At 40.2% G+C, this 21,606-nt stretch overlaps 1 protein-coding gene across 2 annotated transcripts; it reads right to left on the bottom strand.

The window, feature by feature from the left end:
* Positions 1-709: 709 nt before the first annotated feature.
* On the bottom strand, positions 710-14,294 carry LOC4342930 (putative aldehyde oxidase-like protein). Of its 2 annotated transcripts, none has more exons than NM_001422104.1 (10): positions 13,821-14,294; positions 5,365-7,017; positions 4,986-5,248; positions 4,620-4,829; positions 3,850-4,068; positions 2,542-3,507; positions 2,216-2,311; positions 2,016-2,114; positions 1,348-1,537; positions 710-1,263 (listed from the first exon to the last, which is right to left on the bottom strand). In NM_001422104.1, exons 1-10 carry the CDS (start codon positions 13,987-13,989, stop codon positions 1,031-1,033), a joined length of 4,098 nt encoding a protein of 1,365 aa, NP_001409033.1. In that variant the 5' UTR covers positions 13,990-14,294; the 3' UTR covers positions 710-1,030. The 2 variants fall into 2 exon arrangements, with proteins under 2 accessions (NP_001409033.1, XP_015647743.1); XM_015792257.3 differs by lacking the exon at positions 13,821-14,294 and adding an exon at positions 8,204-8,378 and having other exon boundaries at positions 713-1,263.
* Between the last annotated feature and the right edge of the window lie 7,312 nt (positions 14,295-21,606).

Genomic DNA, 21,606 nt, shown 5'->3' with positions numbered 1-21,606 from the left:
GGTAGCTGCTACTTTGGGTGCTCAGGGGTGACGACGCCGACGAGGTATCACCCGAGCACGCGATACCGAGGAGAATTTTTGGCGGTGAGGTAGCTGCTACTTCAGCAATGACGCCGGCGAGGTAAGGTAGCCACTGCTCCGGTGACGATACTGAGCAGGCAGTGGCTAGGTGTCGAGACAAATCACGAGTTCTGTGGGGTGCTCCTTTATGTGCCGATCGGCTGCCAGCCTGGTGCTCGTGATAACCAGGAAGTCCAACAGTTGTCGTTGCTTTTTTAATTATCCCGTGAGTGCACTATTTCCACAGTATCCCGTGGGGTAGCAGCCCTCTAAGTAGTATAGGAATTTCTGATAGTGACTAGAATATCCGACACATATAATAGGAATATCCAACCTGCTCCGGCTTTATGTTTTCGCATTAAGTTCAAAATTAGTGTGTTATCATGCATCACTTTTCAATACACCATTACACTTTATTCTAAAATTGGCAAAATTAATGCTCGATGTAAGATAAATATAGTAAATAACTGAATTTTTAATGGAGGCTAATTCAGTTGTTTTTGTTTCTTGTCAACTGATGTATACAAGCATTCTGGTAATTTATAAATGAGTTAAAATAGGCCCAGCAAATGCGGAAGTTAAAGAGTACTGTCATATTATTCTGAATGGAAGGAGAGCGTACATATTTCATGAGTTTTGGCACATATTGGGCTTGATCAAACTATCAATCAAGGAAAAACTTTTATATCATCAATAGTTGTCATGTTACAAAAAAGTTGGTGGTTCAGTTCCATCAAATTCTCGATAAACTTGAACGTCTTTTGCACCACAGGTACACACCTCCATTCAGGTTCAATAAGCACAACTCATTATTCAAAATGTTTTAAATAAAAACACTAAATATATGGCAAACATTTGATTTTTACTGTTTTACCAAGACCCACTGGAGCAGCAAAAGGTAGGATCATCAGATCATGCCAGTCCTTTCAATAACTCAAAGTTACTGAATCGCAGATTTGCAGATTTTGTTCTAGTTGCCACTTGCAGCTCCACGGTTAGATAAATCTTCCAAGTACTTCTCCACAATATCCAAGCCACACAGTTCCTTCACCACCGTCATTGGTGCAGGGACATCAAGCTGAAATGTGAGTAATGAACTTCCAGATCCATTGTTGCCTGCAAACTCTATCCTTGCTGCTCGGATTGCTTCTCTCACCGCACAATGGACAGATGCTCCAAGAACCACGGCAGGTTCACCAGAAGCTAAGACAAGCAATAGGTAAATTACTTAATGTTGAATTCATGCCGCAAAAGAATCATATTAAATTGATGAGACCACATTGTTACCTTTTGAAGAAAGCACACGGTGCTTATGATATCCAGTGTTCAGCACCTCTGCGTTGAATTGCTTCGGGATGGTGTCGACGCTTGGAATCTTGTAGTCCCAGGTGCTGTTGCTAATAACCAGACCGTCACTGTTCGTCTGGTGTTCTTCATAGATGAAGAAACCAATTCCTTGTATAAATGAACCTTCAATCTGCAAGATAGAGAGTCCAAAACATATATGACATGCGACATGCAGTAAACTAGAACTACTTGTTGGACAGAAAAAATAATTGGTGGAATCAAAAAACGGTCTGTAGTCAAATGGATGTTCAGTTCAAATTAAGGTTTAGTATTAGGCTAAATTGTAAACTATGTAACTAACAATGTAACAAACCGTGGTTTCATATCAAGATAAATGATCCAATCCGAGTGCATGGTTGATCGGTTTGCTCTGCAAGCGCATTATGCCTGCTCGTAATTTTGGTGATTAATTCTATATATATTTGCCAGTGAAAAGCTTTTGAGGGAAATGTGTGGTCTATTTTTCATCACAGAGTAGAACAGATAATTTATAAAAAGGGAGCATATCCATAAGCCATCTGATACTTGATACACACTTGTGTAACCAAAACTCTTATGTTTATACTCAAACACAGGAAAGATAATTTGAATGGGAAATATTGGCAAACCTGCCCCAAGTCTACAGCAGGATTCAAGCTTTTGCCACAGTCGTAGATAAGATCACTCCTTATTATGGTAATTGCTCCAGTAAGAAGATCAACCTCAACCTGCATTCCAGGAGATTTTCAACATAAAAGGGGACTGCATATAGAAATTATACCGTAACTGAGCTGAGCTTTGCTGACATTCAGTACGCAAATTTACGCACCTCACTTGTACCAGCTCCATAGTTCAAATAAAAGTTCGAGTCTTGCTCAGGTACCCAGTACGCGCTCGCTGACAAATTAATATTTTCCTGAGAGGCCTGCGTGTGAAATTGTAATTACATAATAGTCAAGTGTAGCATATAAACAGACTAGCATTTGAATAGTTAGCAGGAATTCACAACTCTCTACTGCAATCAATGATTTATTTTTCTAGGGTTCTTAAAACATTGCAACATGGTGAATTTACTAGCGGAGACACCATTCACTTACATGAACACACTGGGTACTTTACTCTGCATAAATAGAAATTGTAGAAAACTAATTTCACCTGGGAAATCAATGTATCCCATGAGACTGTGTCTGACTGTAATTGCAGCCTCTCCATGACCGGCTTTAATCTCTCAATCAGCATGTTGCACGCCTGAAGGGTTGCTGCACAACTAGATTCAGACGTAGTGCTGCCAGCAGTAAGGCCACCTTGAATTAAGTTCAATGTATCAGATTGAAGAACACGGATTCTGTCAAGAAGACCTTCACACCCCTTAGGCCACAACTGTCCCAAAGCAAAAGCTGTCATCTGCTGTACTTTCGTCCACAGTCCTTGCCCAAGTTCGACTCCTCCAACCTCAACAACAATGGAGCCATCATTGAGCACAGAAACTCTTCCTGGTGCCGGTCTCGGTTCTACCTTAAAAATGAGGGGCACAGAAGAAATGCCCCGCTTTCGCCACTTATTGGTACTGTTAAACTTCTTGATGGATTCAACACGTTGCAGGTATCTTGAAGTCGAAGCTAATCTATCAAAAATGGAATGAAGCGTGTATGTAGAAGATTCTCCTGCGCTGTCTGGGTAGAACAAAACAAGGCTATCATAGGTGTGGAAATTCTTTTGCCTGACAGTGTTGGCATCAAGGGAGAGTATTGCAGCAACATGTTCAATGATGGCTTCAGCAATGAAAGACCCTTGTGTATCTCCAGGAGCTCGCATCACTGATTTGGATGTGTTGTTTGTTTTGCAGAGCTTGACGTCAAATGAAAGAGCACCCCAGTTGTACTTCTTCAGACCTGATATAATAGTGCCAGGGATTACGGGGCTTGCATCAGCAGATATCCCAGCATTTATTAGTAAATCCAGGTGCAAGGCTGTAATTTTCCCATCAGACTTGAAACCAACGGAGTAACGAGCTTTCATCGGGTGGCGACCCCCAACCATGATCATGTCAGTATTGCGATTGAGATACATGCGCACGGGACGACGTAGCGTGTGTGCACAGAGTGCAGCTGCTGTTGCAATCTACAAAAGCATATGGATCAGTCAGAATCAACAGGTGACACTGTCACTGTCAGTTATTTTTTCTTTCATGGAGTTACTTTTATGGTAAGAACATCAATACTACCTATATATATATAACGGTGCAAAATAGGGTCATCAAACCTGTACACAGCACAATATAAATCTAATGTTTCTTAATTCAACACCGGGGTGTTGGCGGGGGGGGGGGGGGGGGGTGGCGGCGGCTAGGCAATTGTTCATGAATGCGAACCACATGGAAAATGTAAAAACAATATAGATTTCCCTTCATAGTAAAGCATAGCAATTACTAGACTACTGTGATATAATAAATTAGATACTCACATGGAGTGATCTGACTGCCTTTCCACCAAAGCCACCTCCAGCCCTTCTTGTAATGACACGTACATTGTTGAATGGAATGCCGAGGCACTTGGAAATGACATTCTGTGCAAGTTCAGGGAATTGTGATGAACTGTATACTGTCATGGTGTTATCTTCATCTGGAATTGCTAGTGCTGTCTGTGTTTCCATGTAGAAGTAGTACTGAGAAGCAAGTTTGACCTGTAATAATCAATATCACGCATTATTACATGAGAAAATGTTATACTATGTTGCCCCTTAGATGAGCCTTACTGATAGCTTGAGAAAAATTGGTCACTCCAATTACAAACTGTAACATGTAATAACATTCCAATTGCAAGTATATAATGGTGATTACAGTTTGCAAATTAACTGGTACCGATTGTAAATAGTTTCAAGGATCAATTTAAGTACAAACAAGGTAACATTCATAAATTTGAAGAGAAATATTGTGGGTATATAGTTAACAGTTCATAACCTCTTAAGAAAATTATTATGACAATATAGTTATATCTGAAAAGCAAAAGTATCATGAACTCCAACCACAAGGAGAATGTTGTAGTTGCTGTTTGTTCACTGGTCTAACAATTTTTCTTTGTTGAATACTACGAATGTTATAGTTTCAACCAACAAATATCAAAACTAAGCAGGTGATTGGTAGAAGTAGAAGAGTATCTCATAACTCCTGCATCTTTTAATAAAGCAACTGAGATGATACTTTCAGGAATCACAGAGAATGTAAAAAAACATACTTCTTCTGACATGATCTTGTGATCAGCTTCTGCCATTCCCTTGGAAAAATCACCAACTTGCTTGGGAGCCCTTTCAGGGGGAACCTGGAAATAGCTATTGTTTTGCACAGCTTGTTCCACTGTTAAGATTGGTGCCTTTAAACCATCTGTGGTATATTCAACAACTGCTTGTTTTGCTGCCATGTCAGCATATCGCTGTGTTTCTGCAATCTGAGTTAAAGAACATGTTTTATTTACGTGAATATGGATAATGGAAGAACAACAAACCCACAAATAAATTTCATAAAATTGTTTCATTATAGAACAGTCTTCTGTTAAGTGCTTGAAACGTTGTATAAAATAGTAAAAGTATGAGAAGATAAGTACCACAACACCGAGAGCTTGTCCAGCAAATTCAGCAATTGGATCACCAAATAGTGGTTCTTCATCCCCAAACAAGAATGTTGATCCAATATTTCGCCCTCCAGTTGGAATATCCTTGGCAGAAACAACTGTAAGGATCTTCTTTGATGCCAAAGAAGGTTTGAATTTAATACTCTTCACATTAGCAAGAGGTTGTGTGCTGTAAATAAATTCTCCATATAGGCAATTCTTTGGAGCAGGAATATCATCTACATATATTGCCTCCCCTGCATTAGACAAGAGAAGAGTATATATGTAATTCTTAAAGAAGGACTCACTGGGAAATATCAGCTTGATTATTTTCGTAATTGTGATGATGCCACGTAATTGCATTACCACATACCGGATGCTTGAAGCTCAACTTTATACTTCTTGATTGGATCTCCAACAGGTTTATATTCATCACCAGAAAGTGTTTCTCGTCGTGAAGACAATGGCATGTTATGGACATTATCAGTATGTACCAAATCTTCAGAAATACTCAGAGTTTTTCCAGGCTCTATCACACCTTTACAAAGTGGAGACAAGAAACTGAAGAGAAATCCAACAGCCACACTGACTCTGTATTCAGGATGAGTTGTTCCTTCCACTGGTACAATTGTTTCTCTCAGCAATCGAATTGCTTCAAGCACAACAGATGCAGAAAGTATTTTTCCTGTCAGGTATTCCTCAACCTTCCTTGCTCTAATAGCATGTTCAGTTCCATAGGCACCAAAAGCCAAGTGCAGGTTACTCAATATATTGTCACCTGATGATTTATCCAAGGAAACATGTCCTAGGAAAGCAGAATTAACATATGAAACAGCATTGCCAAGAGGACGTGGAGCTGCTCTATAAGTTTCAAATACCAAAGTATGCTCTTTCTTACAGTCTGAAGCCCAATGTGGAATAAATATGCTCAGAAGTAAAGTATTGTGACCCAGAGGAGGTTGCTCAAGGAACTGCTCCAAAGTAACATGTAGTGTTTTCGAAGAAACCTGAAGATTGACAGTTGCGGCAGCACCAAGAAGTATGGTTGCAATGTCTGAGCGAAAAGGGTATTTGTGTGCCAAAATTATGTTTCCTCCAATGCTTGCTGTGTTACGAACAAATGGCGAAGCCACTTTGCTCATGTGCTCAGCAAGTTTTCTGAAAACCACACTCCCATTTGGAGAGGATGTTGATTCACTTTCTTGGTTAAGTATCTCAATGGTCCTGGAAATTGACGTAGCTGCTCCAATTTCAATGCCCTTATCTTTCCTTACAATAGCAGAAAGTTCTGGAATGCCTGCAATGTCAATATACTTGTCATAAAGGTCCTGATCCTTATAAACACCAGTACTTGTGTTCCCAACCACCACTTTCACAGAGCTTTCACTAAATAAGCCAGAATTTACTAACTTATAGTACTGTTTGATATTTTTGGGACAATACCATCCCTCCCTGGGGCTTGAAATACTAGCATCATTGAAGTCTATCGAAGATTTGATCTCAGATTTAAGGAAGTCTGGGAAGGTACAGATCCCACCACCAAGAGTGTAGCTTGGCAATTTGGTAGGATCTGGGTGTTTGTCACCCTTTTTCCAGAATATATTAAGGCCCAAATCCTCTAGGTCAACATCTGATGCAAAACTTTTGCAGGCATCAACAATTGGTCGGTAACCAGTGCATCGACACATGTTGCCTGAGAAAGACCTTTCTGCTTCTGATACAGATAGCTTTGAGAATCCTTTTGGTGGATCAGGCTTCTTGGATTTGTCAGCATTGACAAGAGAGGAGAAAATAGACATGCACATGCCAGGGGTGCAAAAACCACACTGGGAGGCATGAAACCCGGACATTCTTTTCTGAATAGCATGGAAGCCATCTTTAGTATTCCCCAGACCCTCGGTGGTGATAATTGAACAGAAATGTATACTGTAAAGAAGTGTTAGGCATGAGCTTGCATTGAATTCAGTCACTTCATCTGTCTTTGGATTATACTTGGCTATAAGGATTACACAAGCCCCACATCCACCTGCAATAAGGCACAACTATGAAACTATGAATAATCCATGACATGTTATAAACTGCCATTCATCTCAGGTGTCCAGGAAATTGCACAAATGAATCAGAAGAACACTGAACTAGAACAATAACACTCGTTTCTATTTGAATACTTCAATCAACCAAGATAACCAAAAGAAAAGCTCACAAAAGAATAAAATAATTGTACAAAAGAAAACAATAGCCACGGCCGTTAGCATCTCACAAACCATGGATGTATTCTCACTTCAAATTCTGCGGTGCCGATGGGGTTAATCATGGAAATTAATAGTTGTTACCAATCCACTATTTAGCTGGAGAAAATGAAAATATTGGAATATATAAACAGACATTTTTTAAGTACTCCCTCCGTTTCACAATGTAGGTCATTTTAGCATTTCTCACATTAATATTAATGTTAATGAATCTAGACATATATATCTATTTAGTTTCATTAACATCAATATGAATATGGGAAATGCTAGAATGACTTACATTGTGAAACGGAGGAAGTAACGATGAACAACAGCAAATTTCCCCCGCAGAACAAATAAAAACTGCGATTTCTCTACACAGGGAGCTCCCCTCAAGTCTCAATCCTCTCCCTGGCTATTAAAAATTAAAATAGGCCCCTCAAACTGACATTTTCCACCAAATATTACATTTCTCAAAATGTGTGTTTGGCTAATTGTCATTTGTAAAGTTACTAAATTTTGGCACTATCAAAGTTTGGCAAGACAACAAACTAAGCACATATTCTGAACAACCCAGATTTAACACAGCCTAAATTTTGTTAAAGCACCATGGAAGCATAACCGACATTACATAAATTAGACTCATCAGCTGCACCCCTCCTTTGTAGCTGCACCCCCCTCCACCCGCTTTCTTTTTCCTTTCTTATTATAATCTCCTAACCCCTGGGCTATTGTACAGTTTTTCCCCCTACTTTAATATAAATACACCCCGCCGGGGTTTTAAAAAAAAATTTGTTAAAGCAGCAAACTAAGAAATCAACAATTCCAAAATTTGATAAGGCTGCAAACAGCAATTTCTATTCTGATAGGCCCTCAATTTCTATTTCCTCTAAGCAACACCCCCAAAATCCAAGCAAAAAACCGCCCCCAAACTGCATGTAGAATTCCGGCCTGGTTACCAAGCGAAATGGTCTCGTCGATTACCTCACTGAACTCGCGAATGTTGGGAGCAGGGAAGGAGGGAGCGGAGCAGCAGACGGCAGCGGAAGGCGCCGCCCGAGGGCGCCCTCACCGGCGGCGCGTCCGTCGCCCGTGCGTTCGGCCGCCGTTCCCCGCCACCGGAGTTGCAGTCGGACATTTTTGCTGGGCCTTTTCCCTTGAAAGGCCAATATGGGCCTGTTGCTTAAAGGAAGCAGCTGTAGTTGGGCTGTTGACGTTTTTTTTTTTTTGGTCTATTTGAATTTGAATTGCACATGCACTTTGGTGCATAAAAGAATCCCTATTACTAATTTACTACTAGTCCCTTTCGGCATAAGCATTTGACGTTTCGAATAAAATTTAATTAGTTGTATTTTTAAAATTTGATCGTCAATAGTTTTTATAAGTTTAAACGAAAAAAAATGATATATGTGGTATTTGCTTGAAAGCTTGTGCATAATATCGCAAACCAATTATATGTCATAAATTTATTCGTCTGATATAAATTGATGGTTTAATATAAAACTATGGGTCAAAGTTTTAAAATTTTCTAAATGATAAATATTTATGACTGAGTACTACTATGCATAATTTCAGAGCATATCTCTCTCCCTCAAACTACCCTTGAAACAAACAATTCGAAAACTATATATATTTCTTTATCCTTTCTATATGAACAGGTCCAGCTGTTTAGCACACATGTAGGGTGATATATCCGTAGTACATTGTACTTCCGTTTTATTAAAGTGAAATGGACATGTCACCAGCTAATAGCTAATTTGATATAGTACTAGTTAAATCTTCCCCCCGCTAAAAACAAAAACAAAAAGAAATCTTCGACGGTTCTCATGAATGTCAATGTGACTTTGTCCGGGAAGAGACGAGCCGTCATTATTGTGTCTATTTCAAATCTTCGGCAGTTCTCTAATCATTATGTTCGAGTTTTCTCTCTGACTGATGGATGAAACATTGGCACGTTTCAGATAACCCAAATGCGATTTAGGCTATATGGCATTTGGATCCTCCGGACTATTAAATAGCTCTTCAGAATCTTACTATTTAAGAGTATTAAACGTAAATTACTGACAAAACCCATTTCATAACCCCTAGGCTATTTTGCGAGACGATTCTAACGAGATATATTAATTCATGGTTAGCGGATGATTACTGTAGCATCACTGTAGTAAACCATCCAAACATGTTTAGATCTACGGGTGAAAAGTTTTGGCGTGTCACATCGGATAAACGGACACACATTTGACCTATGTGACCCATATTACCTGGGTCACATGGTGGGGAGGCTAGATAACCGACGGATCGGAATCGTGTGTAATCAAGAAAGGAGGCTGATCTACATCTATACATACATGTGGCTGAGTTCGGGAGAACCCTCACTCCCCACACGTAAAACAGAGCAGCGGTTAGTGCATGATTTGGTGGCTAAAATAATCTTTAAAAATAGATTAATATGATTTTTAAAGCAACTTTCATATAGAATAGTAAACACATACTGTTTAGTATTTTAGAAAGTGTGTGTATGGAAAACGAGAGAGATGAGATGGGAAAGGTGGGGATACAGCCACAAAAGTTGAATTAAAGGATCATACCGACCACGACACACAATGACACAAATATAGGAGCCTACCACGCACCAGTTCACCACGCACAAACATAGGAGCCTGTCACATCTGCTAGCTACCTCTGTGTTTACGGCGACGATCGACCTTTTGTGTTTGGAGTTGTCCAGAGAGTAGCATCACAACATACGTAGCTAGTTTCCCCTTTGAGCGTTATTTATAACCTTCATGTATATGTATGGCAAATTGCACACTTAATCAATTCAGATCTGTCATACTTTTTCTAAGAGTACGGTGCTTGCGCGTGCGTGTGCGCGTCTGATAGATACTCCCTCCATATTCGTAAAGGAAGTCGTTTAGGACAGCGACACGGTCTCCAAAACACAACTTTAACTTCTTATTTCTACAAAAATATTTATTGAAAAGTGATATATGTATACTTTTATGAAAGTACTTTTCAAGACAAATCTATACATATAATTTTTACATTTTCAAACTTAACAACTTGAGAGTTATTCATGATTTATATTTCTAAGGTTTGACTTAAACATTGTCCTAAGTGATTTCCTTTATGAGTATGGAGTAGTATATATTTTTAAATTTTTAATGGCCATTACATTTGGCCCGGTTTGATCTTAGATTATTTTGTGGATTATTATCGCTATCTAGATGAATTACATATTTTAGAAAATATACTTAAAAATTGGGTTTTATGAACAATCGTGTGATATATCATATTCATATAGTAGAAAAAAACTGGAAGACTACAACCATAAGTAAGAAGCTATAATCAGAAAAATAAATTACAAATTAATTAACACGCCACCACACGTTGATAGCTTGTACACACTAACACTCCACCGACAACAAATTGTTTAAAATAAGTGGGTCTAATCAATGAAACAAAAATTAATTGGAAACATATATCTTTTTTTTTCATTTTGGAAACTTTCAAACCTTATCAGAGAGGGGTCACTAAGTCTGGATGTTGACTTCAAGAAATTAAATAATTCGTTTTGTTAATATTGTAAATAAGCTGGAAAAAGAACAGGACCTGAAATAGAAATAGATCAGTGTAGTTCGCTTTTGCGCAAGTGGAAAAACTTGTGCCCAATTCTGTAACTGACTCAGAGACACATGGACGCAAGAGAAACGGGTTAAAGTTGCAGCTTTTGAAAGTAATATTGAAAGGGACCTCCAGATTAACGGCGACATGTATAGGGGTGGAAACGAGCCAAGCCAGCTCGGCTCGGCTCGCAGTGGCTCGCAAAAAACTAGGCTTGGCTTGGCTCGGCTTGGTTAGGGAAACAAGCTAAAACTTGAGCTCGGCTCGGCTTGTTTCCTGGCTCGAGCCAGCTCGAGCTGGCTTGCAAGCCTTCCTGTTGAAATACCTCTTCATATATATTTTATAATTATTAAAAAAAGTAAAAACAAATCATCAACCTATAAAATTTAAATAAGTTTATATATTCAATTCTTCAAACTCTTAATGATAAATTTCAAGTTGAAAAATAATAATACCATATAAAGTAAAATAATTGATATAAATATACGATGGCCTAGGCTCGCGAGCCAAAACAAGCGGCTCGCGAGCTAGCTCGACTTGGCTCATTTCAGCAACAAGCTAAAAAGGAGGCTTGGGCTTAGCTCGTTTGGCTTACGAGCCGAGCCAAGCCAACCGAGCTCGAGCCAAGCCCGAGCTGAGCTCACGAGCCCGAGCTTTTTTTCCACCCCTAGACATGTACGACCAAGGATATCAACCAAGTGTAAACTAGGAGTATATGTTTTACAAGGAAGCTGAACACCTGCTCTGTTTGACTGGACATGCACTGAAAGTCCAACGGAAAAAGGGCCATTATCGACACATCACACACATGGCACAGGAGCATGTCACATGCACGATCACAAATGATACGTTACCTCTGGATCCGTTTGCAAAGAAAAAATTGCATCTGATGACCAATCTCAAGCTGTCCCAACTGATCGAATTTGCTTTTGTTTGCCCCTTGTGCGACAAAATACAATCAGCTTTAGATCAGCCAGAACTTTTTTTTTCCTAATTATTGGTGGTGTCCTTTTCTTCTGAAAATGAAGATGAAGTTTTTTACGTAAAACAAGGTGGTATTAACGTATGATTGATTGTGTTTTAATTATTACAAACCTAAAAAATAGATTAATACTTCCTCCGTTTCACGATTTAAGTCATTCTAACATTTCTCACATTTATATTGTTGTTAATGAATCTAGATAAAGATATATGTCTATATTCATTAACATCAATATGAATGTGGGAAATGCTAGAATGACTTACATTGTGAAACGGAGGGAGTATGATATTTTAGAGCAACTTTCATATAGAAAATTTTCACACGAAACGTACCATTTAGCAGTTTGAAAAGCGTGCCACGAAAATCTTAATAGAAATGAGACCATAATACCTATCTTGGAAAATTTGAACTATGCCACACAAATTTTGCAAAATTTGTGATATGCCACCCTGACCCATATGTCATTGACTCATGTGGGTCCTACATGTCATTGAGATACGGGTGGCATATCTCAAATTTTACAAATATAGGGTGGCATGAGTTCCAACAAACAAGTTCAATTTGACACGTAAATAATTAGATATTACGGGTTGATACAGATTTTTAAGTGCATATATAATGCAAATAATTAAGAATGCCCATATGCGCATGTTAATTGGGATGAGGACCCATTTCTGTTGTTGTTAGGATCGAGTGGCATCACGATCGAGTTACATAAATGAAATGGGTCCTGAGATGATGAACACAAGCGTACGGAACGAGAAGCTAAGAGCAAGTTTAATAGTATAGCCAACTACTAGCTCCAAATTTTTTATAGCCAATGTGATAATCAATTCATACAATACTTGCATACTGTACTATTAATATCTGATCCACCTGTCATACACACATTACGTCTTGGAGTCCGTGCTGCAACTGGCTACAGATCTGTAGCCCGCTGCTATTCTCTCTTTTTTTTATCTATTTAAAATATGTTTATAGCTGTCTTATAGTCTGCTATTGTACCTCTTAGCAAGTTCAATAGTACAGCCCACTACTAGCTTCAATTCACCTATAGTCAATCTAATAGCCAATTCATACAATAGTTGCTTACAATACTATTAATATATGGTCTCACCTGTCATACCCACATTACGTCTTGGAGTCCGTGCTGCAGCTGGCTACAGATCTGTAGCCCGCTGCTCTTCTCTCTCATCTTTTATCTCATTAAAATATGTTTATAGCTGGCTAATAGTCTATTATTGTACCTGCTCTAAGGGTGTGTTTAGTTCGCGAAAAAAAATTTTTAGGGGTCAAATCGGACGTTTGACCAGATTTTCGGACAAGAATAAAAAAACTAATTTCATAACTCGCCCGAAAACCGCGAGACGAATTTATTAAGCCTAATTAATTTATCATTAACACATTTGAGTTATTGTAGCATTTATGACTAATCATGTACTAATTAGAGTCAAAAGATTCGTCTAGTGATTTCCATACAAATTGTGCAATTAGTTTTTTTAATATATATTTAATGCTTTATGTATGTGTCTAAAGATTCGATGTGATGTATTTAGATAATTTTTTTTAGGAAGTAAACAAGGCCTACGTAATCAGTTAAAGAAGTTAGCTGGTTTTGCTGAGGAAGTATCTCTTCGATACAGCGGTAAATGAAGCTAGATTTGCACTTTCACCAATTTAACTCTTAATGATAAATTAAATTAAGTTCACCAGATTAATTTGTCTCTCGGCTTCATCTGTTTGATCCATTTGCGGGGTGCGTCTTGATAGGTAATTAAAGAAGAACCAGATAGACACAAAGTCATCAGAGAGATTTTGTATAGCAGCAGAGCTAGAGAGGACGTAGAGATCGATCGATCGAGCAAGCCACACAGTCAGGTTGCACAGCTTAATTAATTGCACATAATGAAGCACATGCAACTAAACACAGATACGTAGTAACAACGTATAATAACACAGGTGGTAGTACTACTGTACTAGTAATACATGGTACCGTACCTTCTCCGCAGCCGAGCTTGGGGCCCTTGAACGGCGTCCTGGTGCGGATGAACTCCAGCAGCGTCGTCGACGGGTCCACGTCGGCGGCGGCCACCTCCTGACGCTCACCGTTCAGCGCGAACACCACCCGCTCCACCGGCGCCACCACCTTCTTCTTCATCATCATCATGATCCGATCTCTCCACCTCGTCGTCGTCGTCTTCTCCGGCCGTCCCCTCCTCCTCCGTTTCTCTCTCGCTCGCACGCTCGATTGCCAACAACCAGCGGCGTGCGTGCGTTTGTCAGCGCGCGCGCGCGGGGGCGGGTGACCGATCGATCGCTGCCTATAGGGGAGGAGTTTAAATGCGATGGAGAGGCAGCTAGCTGAGCTAATGTGTTGGGTTGCGTGACGTACGTACGGCGAGTGCCGCTCCACGGCGGACGCGTCCCATTCCGCGACCCCGACGGATGGACGTGTGCACTACTCCGCGCGACGAGCACGACGAACACGCGCGCGATGGCCAAGGATATGGGCGTGAGGCTTAAAATATAACACTGAAAAACCATTTTTTCCAACGTAGGAGTCTTATTTTCGCAGGCAGACATGACTCTTAGAGCCAAATAACCGTCTATAAAAATATAAATCGGGGTGAAATTTAATGTTTCGCAGGCGGACGCAGGCGCCGCTTAAGTGGTCCGCCTGTGAAAATAGACTTAATATAAATAGACTTGTGGGCCTAAATTTTTTCCAAGTCCCCTCACCTTTCCTCCTCTCCCCTCCCCTCACCTCTCCTCCTCTCCCCTCCCCTCCCATCTCCCCGGCCGCCGGCCGGAGGCGGCGGCGGCTCCCGGCGGCGTGTGCTCCCGGCGGCGGCGGCGTGCGGTGAAGGAGGAGGTGAGGCGGCGCGGTGGCGTGTGCTCCCGGCGGCGCGGTGGCGTGTGCTCCCGGCGGCGGCGGCGGAGGGCGTGGAGCGGCTGCGGCAGCTCCCCCTCCCCCCTCGCTCCCAGATCTGGCCGGAGGAGGGAGGGGGGAGGCCGGCGGCGACGGCGCAGGCCGGGCGGCGGCAGCGGCTCCCGGCGCGATTTTTTTTTCGTCCCTTCCATTTTCGCAGGTAGGCCGTTGCCACGACTATGAAAATCATCGATTTTCGCAGTCGTTGTGGTGCAGGCGGACCTCTCTCTCACCTGCAAAAATGAGTTTTGGCAGCCTACAAAAATGTCTTTTCTAGTAGTGTAATAACCTACTCCATATATCTGTTATATATCTGTTTTAGATTATAAGTCGTTTTGACTTTAATCAAAGTCATAACTACTTTAAATTTAACTAAGTTTATAGATAAATATATACTAATATTTATAATACTAAATTAGTTTCCTTAAATAAATAGTTAAATATATTTTCATAACAATTTTGCTATATATTTGTTGACAAATTTTATTCCAAAAATTTGACAGATGTAATTATAGTACAATCGTAGTGTAATTACATTGTAACTTACATGTAACTTATATGTAACTTTCAAAAATCTCTCCGTAACATGTTATTTCGGTAAAATTGAGGCCGCGGGAACAAATTCTTTCATATATGTGTGCTGTGATTTTTTTTCTTCCTCACAAGAACAAATCTTGCAATAGATCTAACTATTCAAAATTACGTAAAACATACATACAAGTTACACTGTAGTTACATGCAAGTTATAGTATAATTACACTACGATTGTACTATAATTATATCTGTCAAATTTTTAGGAGAAAATTTGTCGACAAATGTATAGGTGATCCCCTTTGACCAAAATTAAAACACTGCTCCCTCCATCCCTTAATATAATGCGCCCACACATTTCAAGATTCTACTTTCAAAACATTTTAACCAATATTTAGTACAATATGAATTGAATTTTACTTGCTAAAAATTATATCATTGGATTGACATTTGAATTTACTTCTACAAACCTTATAATATATGAAAAATTATAAGACAAATATTAGTTTTGAAGACCGTGTCAAGTTTGACCATGTATGTCTTATGTTATGGGATAGAGGGAGTACTACGTAATAGCTATTAGTGTCGGTTGGGAACGAGCCTTAGGTGCCGGATTTCCCAACCAACACTCCTAAGGCGGCACTAATGAGTCACGCCACCGGCACCTATGAGGCTCACGAGGAACAAAAAGGAGTCGACTCGATGAATCGAGCCGATGCTTCAAGCTTGCATACATGGAGAAGCCATATGGAAGAAAGAAAATCAAGAACATCCATCACATTTCACTCAAACACGAATTAAGAATATTCATCATTTTGCAAATAACGTTTGGATCTGCCTAGAACATGAACTCCTGCATATTTTCCTTTCCCCCAAAATCCAAGAAGACCCAACACAAAATCAAGAAAACCACCACCCCGACATCACTGTCCTCACCATCCTTCTTGCCGATGTGGTAGTCCCGAGCTTGGGGCCACCGGATCTGACCCCCACCACCCACCACTCAGCTGCGGCATCGGAGACGACGGTGAGGTCATAGGCCACTGGACCTGGCGAGCCCCGACCTACAGGGGGCCAGATCTAGTGGCCCCTGACCTCTAGGCGGCTAGATTCAGCGCGGTGTAGCTCGGAGGCAACGAGGAGGATGGAAGGGCACTAGCGTCGGCTAAGGAGGAGGATGAGGAGGAGTAAGAACGGGCGATGGCGGCGGGGAAGAATGGGAGGAACAGGAGAGAGGAGGAAGGAGGAAGGAGGGGGCGCCGAGGCCAGCTAAGGAGGAGGAGGAGGAGGAGGAAGAGGAGTGGTGAACAATGGGAGGAGGAGGGGTGGGGAAGAATGAGTAGATGGGGATGCAGGTGTCGGCTCGAGCACAGATAAGGCACTAGCCGGACTTGGTCTACGATTTTTTAAGTTATATGTGTTGGTTTTTTAAATAAACTGGCACCATAGGAACCTATTTTATCTAAAATCAGCACCTATATATAATATAAATGTAGTTACTGGTTTTTTTAAAACTAGCACCTGTAATGTAGGTGTCGGTTTTTATCTATATTTTTAATCTATAAATGTGGGAAACAGTAATAAATACCGGTTTTAAATAAATCAGCAAAGCGACACCTATGAGGTGTTATGTAGTAGTGAAACTGTAGTAGTGAAACGACTTATGATCTGAAAACCTACACTACTTTCACTACTAGAAAAATTATCTTTGCTGGGTCAACTGTTTTCCACAATAGATCATCTTTAGTCTCGGTTCATGGCCTGTCAGAGGCATGTCAGGGAGGTCGAGGATCATTAGTCCCGGTGATAATATCAATCGGGACTAAAGTAGGACTAAAGATTACTACTTTAGTCCCGATTGGTGTTAGATCCCACTTTAGTAAAGATTATTTAGATCTTTAATCCCGGTTGATAATACCAACCGGGACTAAAAATCTATCTTTAGTCCCAGTTGGAAATTCCAACCGGGAGTAAGGGGTTGTTTGATTGGCATACCCACATTGTCAAAGCTTGCCATACTTCATTTAGCTAACATGCCTAACATGTGGCCAACAAAAATGAAGCCACACTTTAACCATAGAAGAGCAAGCTTGCTACACTTTTATGTGCCAATGACATACGGGACCCACATTATGGTGAAAGAATCTTGTCATAAGTGTGGCACGAACCAAACAGATGCCTAATTTAATCAAATCCGGCTAACTTGAGTTGTGGCATAGTAAGGCAAATTGTGGTAGTGAACCAAACAACCCATAAATATTTCTCTCCCATATCTGATCGGTTAAGTCCGAGACGATACTTCCTCCTCACCAAGATATATTTAGATAAGATCAGATCCTCCTCCTATCCCTCAGATCTCCTTCCTTCCTTCCCCCTCCGCCCCTACCGAGATATATTTAGATAAGATCAGATCCTCCTCCTATCCCTCATATCTCCTTCCTCCCCTCCCCCTCCTCTCGTTCCTCCTCCTCCCCTCTCCTCCTCACATCCGACGGCCGGCGTCTGCGGGCAGGTGGCCAGCGGGCGGCGGGGCAGCACGCGCGGCGGGCGGCGGGGCTGCGCATAGGGCGGCAGCGCGCCAACCATGGTGAGTGGCGGCAGGCGGGCGGCAGTGCACCGGTTCTCCTCTCCTTTTTTTTAATAATTTGTGATTGAGAGATGTATAATTTCTTTTATTACAATTTGTGATTCATTGGATGGATCTGAGATGTGTAATCGATTTGTGATGCATTTAATTTGTGTGTAATTTTTTTAAAATTTGTGATGTAGTTGATTTGTGTGTAACTAACTTAGGATTTGTATTTGTGATGTCAATGATTTGGGATGTAGGGGGTTTGGGGTTTGATTTGAGTATATGCATGGCACTCAGTTTGGGGATTTGGTGTTTGATTTGGGTATATACATCCCACTCGATTTTGAAGAAAATAAAAAGAAAATAGACCAACCGCGACTGCCCCTATTATCTCTTTAGATCCCTTTCTTTAGTGATCCATGTTATTTTATTCGGGAGATATTTAGTTCCGGATTCGTAGTATTGGGACTACAGGGTTATAAACCGGGAGTAAAGATGGTTTCCTTCTCCACCAGTGCTATGAGCCGATATATACGAGGTGTTTTGCAGCAGTGGAAAGAGTATTATAAATTTAAACATGAACTGGTACGTGCGTGATGCACGTGGTGATGACGACGCGCGTGGCGCGGCCGGTGCCCGTCAGAGGGTGTACGCGACGACGTGTACCGGTGCTGCTCGTGGGCGTGCGAAACTAAAACTGATGGAGGATATAATGCAACTGTGGGTACGTGGCTAGCTGATCTGCCATAGCTATCCAAAGAGTTTTTTTTCCTTTTTTTTTTAGGGGGGGGGGGGGGGGTGTTGTGATGGTGTCATGTTAATTAGGGTGCCGCCCGTATATAGCACAGTTCCTGTGATGATGATGATCCACTTTTATTATAAGTGTTCGTCCTCTCATTTTTTTTAAATGGAGGGTTAATTATTCTGCAACCGGAAGCTAACTCTACAGAAAATTAGAAAGTCAAATGGACTGCTTCGAGATAGAGATCAAAGGTAGTACAATGGATTATTATGATATCATTATCAATATATTTCTAGTCTAGATATAGCTATCTCCTTACTACTCCCTCCGGATCCATTTTATAATAATATTGTAAGTCATTTTGATTTTTTAAGGCAAACATCATTAGATTTGACCATATTTACAGATCAAATTTGACCATATTTACAGAAAAAAATATAGTAACATCTACAACACTAGTTATTTTTATTTAATGTAACATTAATATATTTTGATAATACGCTTATTTTAAATTGAAAATATCACTGTGTTTTTTATAAACTTAAAAACTTAAAAGTTTAATTAGACGATTTATAATATAAAACGGTTTGGTTTCAAGTGGTTGTTCGACCGTAAAGGGTGAAAGCGTGAAGGTTACCGAGGGATTACGGTGGCCCCTAGGTAAGGGATTATAATTTAATTCTTACACAGATATTTAAAAGAACCATTTCCAATCAATATGGGAACGTATCCTATATACATAAATATTTACTTCTACACACCGTGCACATCAACTAACAAATATTATTAAAAAATTTTAGAAAAATACTATATCTACATGTAAAGTCCTAACTTTAAATTCATCCCACATAAAAAAACAAAATTCCGACGGGCTTATAGTCTTAGAACTGTTAGAATTTTTGTTATTTTATAGCTAAAATATTATAAAATTGAGGTCAAGATTTTAAATGTAAGTGTAATACTATTGAATATACTTTTTTCTAGATTTTTTTTGGTGACATTTATTAGTTGGTGTGCACGTGCATAAAACTTGTGTGTGCATGATATGTACCCTATTAACATAGCCTCAATCTTTGACATAAAGCAGACACTTTAATAAGTTTTCGCACGGATGATCAATAAGCAAGGACCGCGTCGCTTAGGTTTAACCCGCTAATCCACTTATAAATCATTATAATATAACCCACTGTTGACGGTCGTTAGCGATTAGTTTCGATCATAATACAACCAAAATATAGGAGAACTAGTTATGCTTGCAATGCATATTCATGTTAGAATAATAATATTTCCACTAGTATTTGGTCTACTAACTTTTTTCAGAGAATAACCATGAAATGGAGGAGAATCGACATCGAATCAGACGATAAATCAATCGGACGATGTCGAGAATCAAACTTATGTATGAATGGGCCAAGAACTCAAAATTGACGCGATGAATTGGGCCAGAATTCATAAGTCTGCGAAAGAGAGCAACGGAGGAGGCCACCTACCGATTTTGGGCCAGGCCGGCCCTACCCATGGTTCGGCTGAACCATTGGGTTCGGCCGAACCATCCGCAGCGTCGTTCGATCCAGGTTTCTCCTGGACGGCTGAGATGATTCCCCAATGGCAGTTGGTGGGTAATACCGACCTTTCCAACCGTCACAACTGTCATTCTCAAGCTATAAAATTAAAGGAGCTGTCATCTCACTTTACTCACACACCTCAAGCAAGAGCTCTTTATATTCTCTCAAGTTAGTTTAGTGTTCTTAAGCTAGTAGAATAGGAATAGAGTAGAAACCAGAGTTCGGAAGCCTTCGGAAGAGTTCGGGTATGGCTCCAGTAGCTCTTCTCTTATCTTTTGTAAGCTTTGTACTATTATCAGAATATTCTTCTTTATACATTTATGGTATTGAAATACTTTCCGAGTATATGAATGCCAACTTCACATTATATTCATGTTATACTGATTATACTGCTAGCTTATCTGTGAGATGCTTTGGTACGGATATAATGTTTGCTTATGCAATTACTCTATGTCATAACGATGATATTAGAGTAGTATCTGGTAGTTTAGGCGTGGTCTCTAGATTACGGGATATCATTATTTGGGGTTATATGCTGCGGATGAGAGGTGGGCCGCTAATGGTGACGGCTCAGTACGGGTATTCCTCCGCGCATGTATATAGTTCTAAGTTAATTTCCTGGGGAGGGTACTCCTCCGTATTTAGTCCCGGTTGTATGGTCATGACGGGCTGTCGTAAGGAACTCAGCAGTTAGGGGTGGCTTCTCGAAGTACCAGGAGGGCATCGCATAGAGGGTATTAGCTAGTATATCAGATGACTAGGATGTATGTATACTATGTATATTAGAAGTATAGGAATAGATTCTCTTTCTATTTTCTCTTCACTTAGCTTATATATTTTAGTATGAGAATGAGTAACTTTCTGCTTGTGTGTCACTCTACTCTTTGGATTATCTTACCCCTGCTTAGACTATGATTATTATAGGTAACATATAAATTATTAGTCAGGTTCTCTCTACTATGATCTTTCCACGGGATTAAATAAATGCGATACCCCTTGGAATACTCTCGGGTGAAATGCTACAATGGTATATCCGTGTGCTTGCGGATAAACTTTTTAACCATAATATACCATGAGGATTTCGGCGTCATTGCTGAGAATTATATTTCTAATAATATCATTAAGAAATACCAACACCTACTTAATTAACTTGTAAATAAGTTCACGGTTAACCCACTTACTCCCGTAGCTTCGTCTTTGTTCGGCAGAGAGCTGACTCACATAGTGCCAGCCTGGCCATTGTTTCTGACTCACAACCAAAACCATTGCCATTATTCTCACCATGCAAGGGCGCGGAATCAGGTCGGACTTGGATCTGTCGGGCTTGGATCTCTAGGCCTAGCTCTATAATGCCATTAAAACCATATGAAAATACTTTGCAATTTAATTGTGAAAATAATTAAGTCCCCGTTATCTCAGCCATAGGTGTGAGATTTCTCTGGCTC

The sequence above is a fragment of the Oryza sativa genome, chromosome 7 (genome assembly GCF_034140825.1).
Source record: "Oryza sativa Japonica Group chromosome 7, ASM3414082v1".
Taxonomy (NCBI): domain Eukaryota; kingdom Viridiplantae; phylum Streptophyta; class Magnoliopsida; order Poales; family Poaceae; genus Oryza; species Oryza sativa.
Note: the sequence above shows the minus strand (reverse complement) of the source record. Positions and strands in the feature narration are given on the sequence as shown.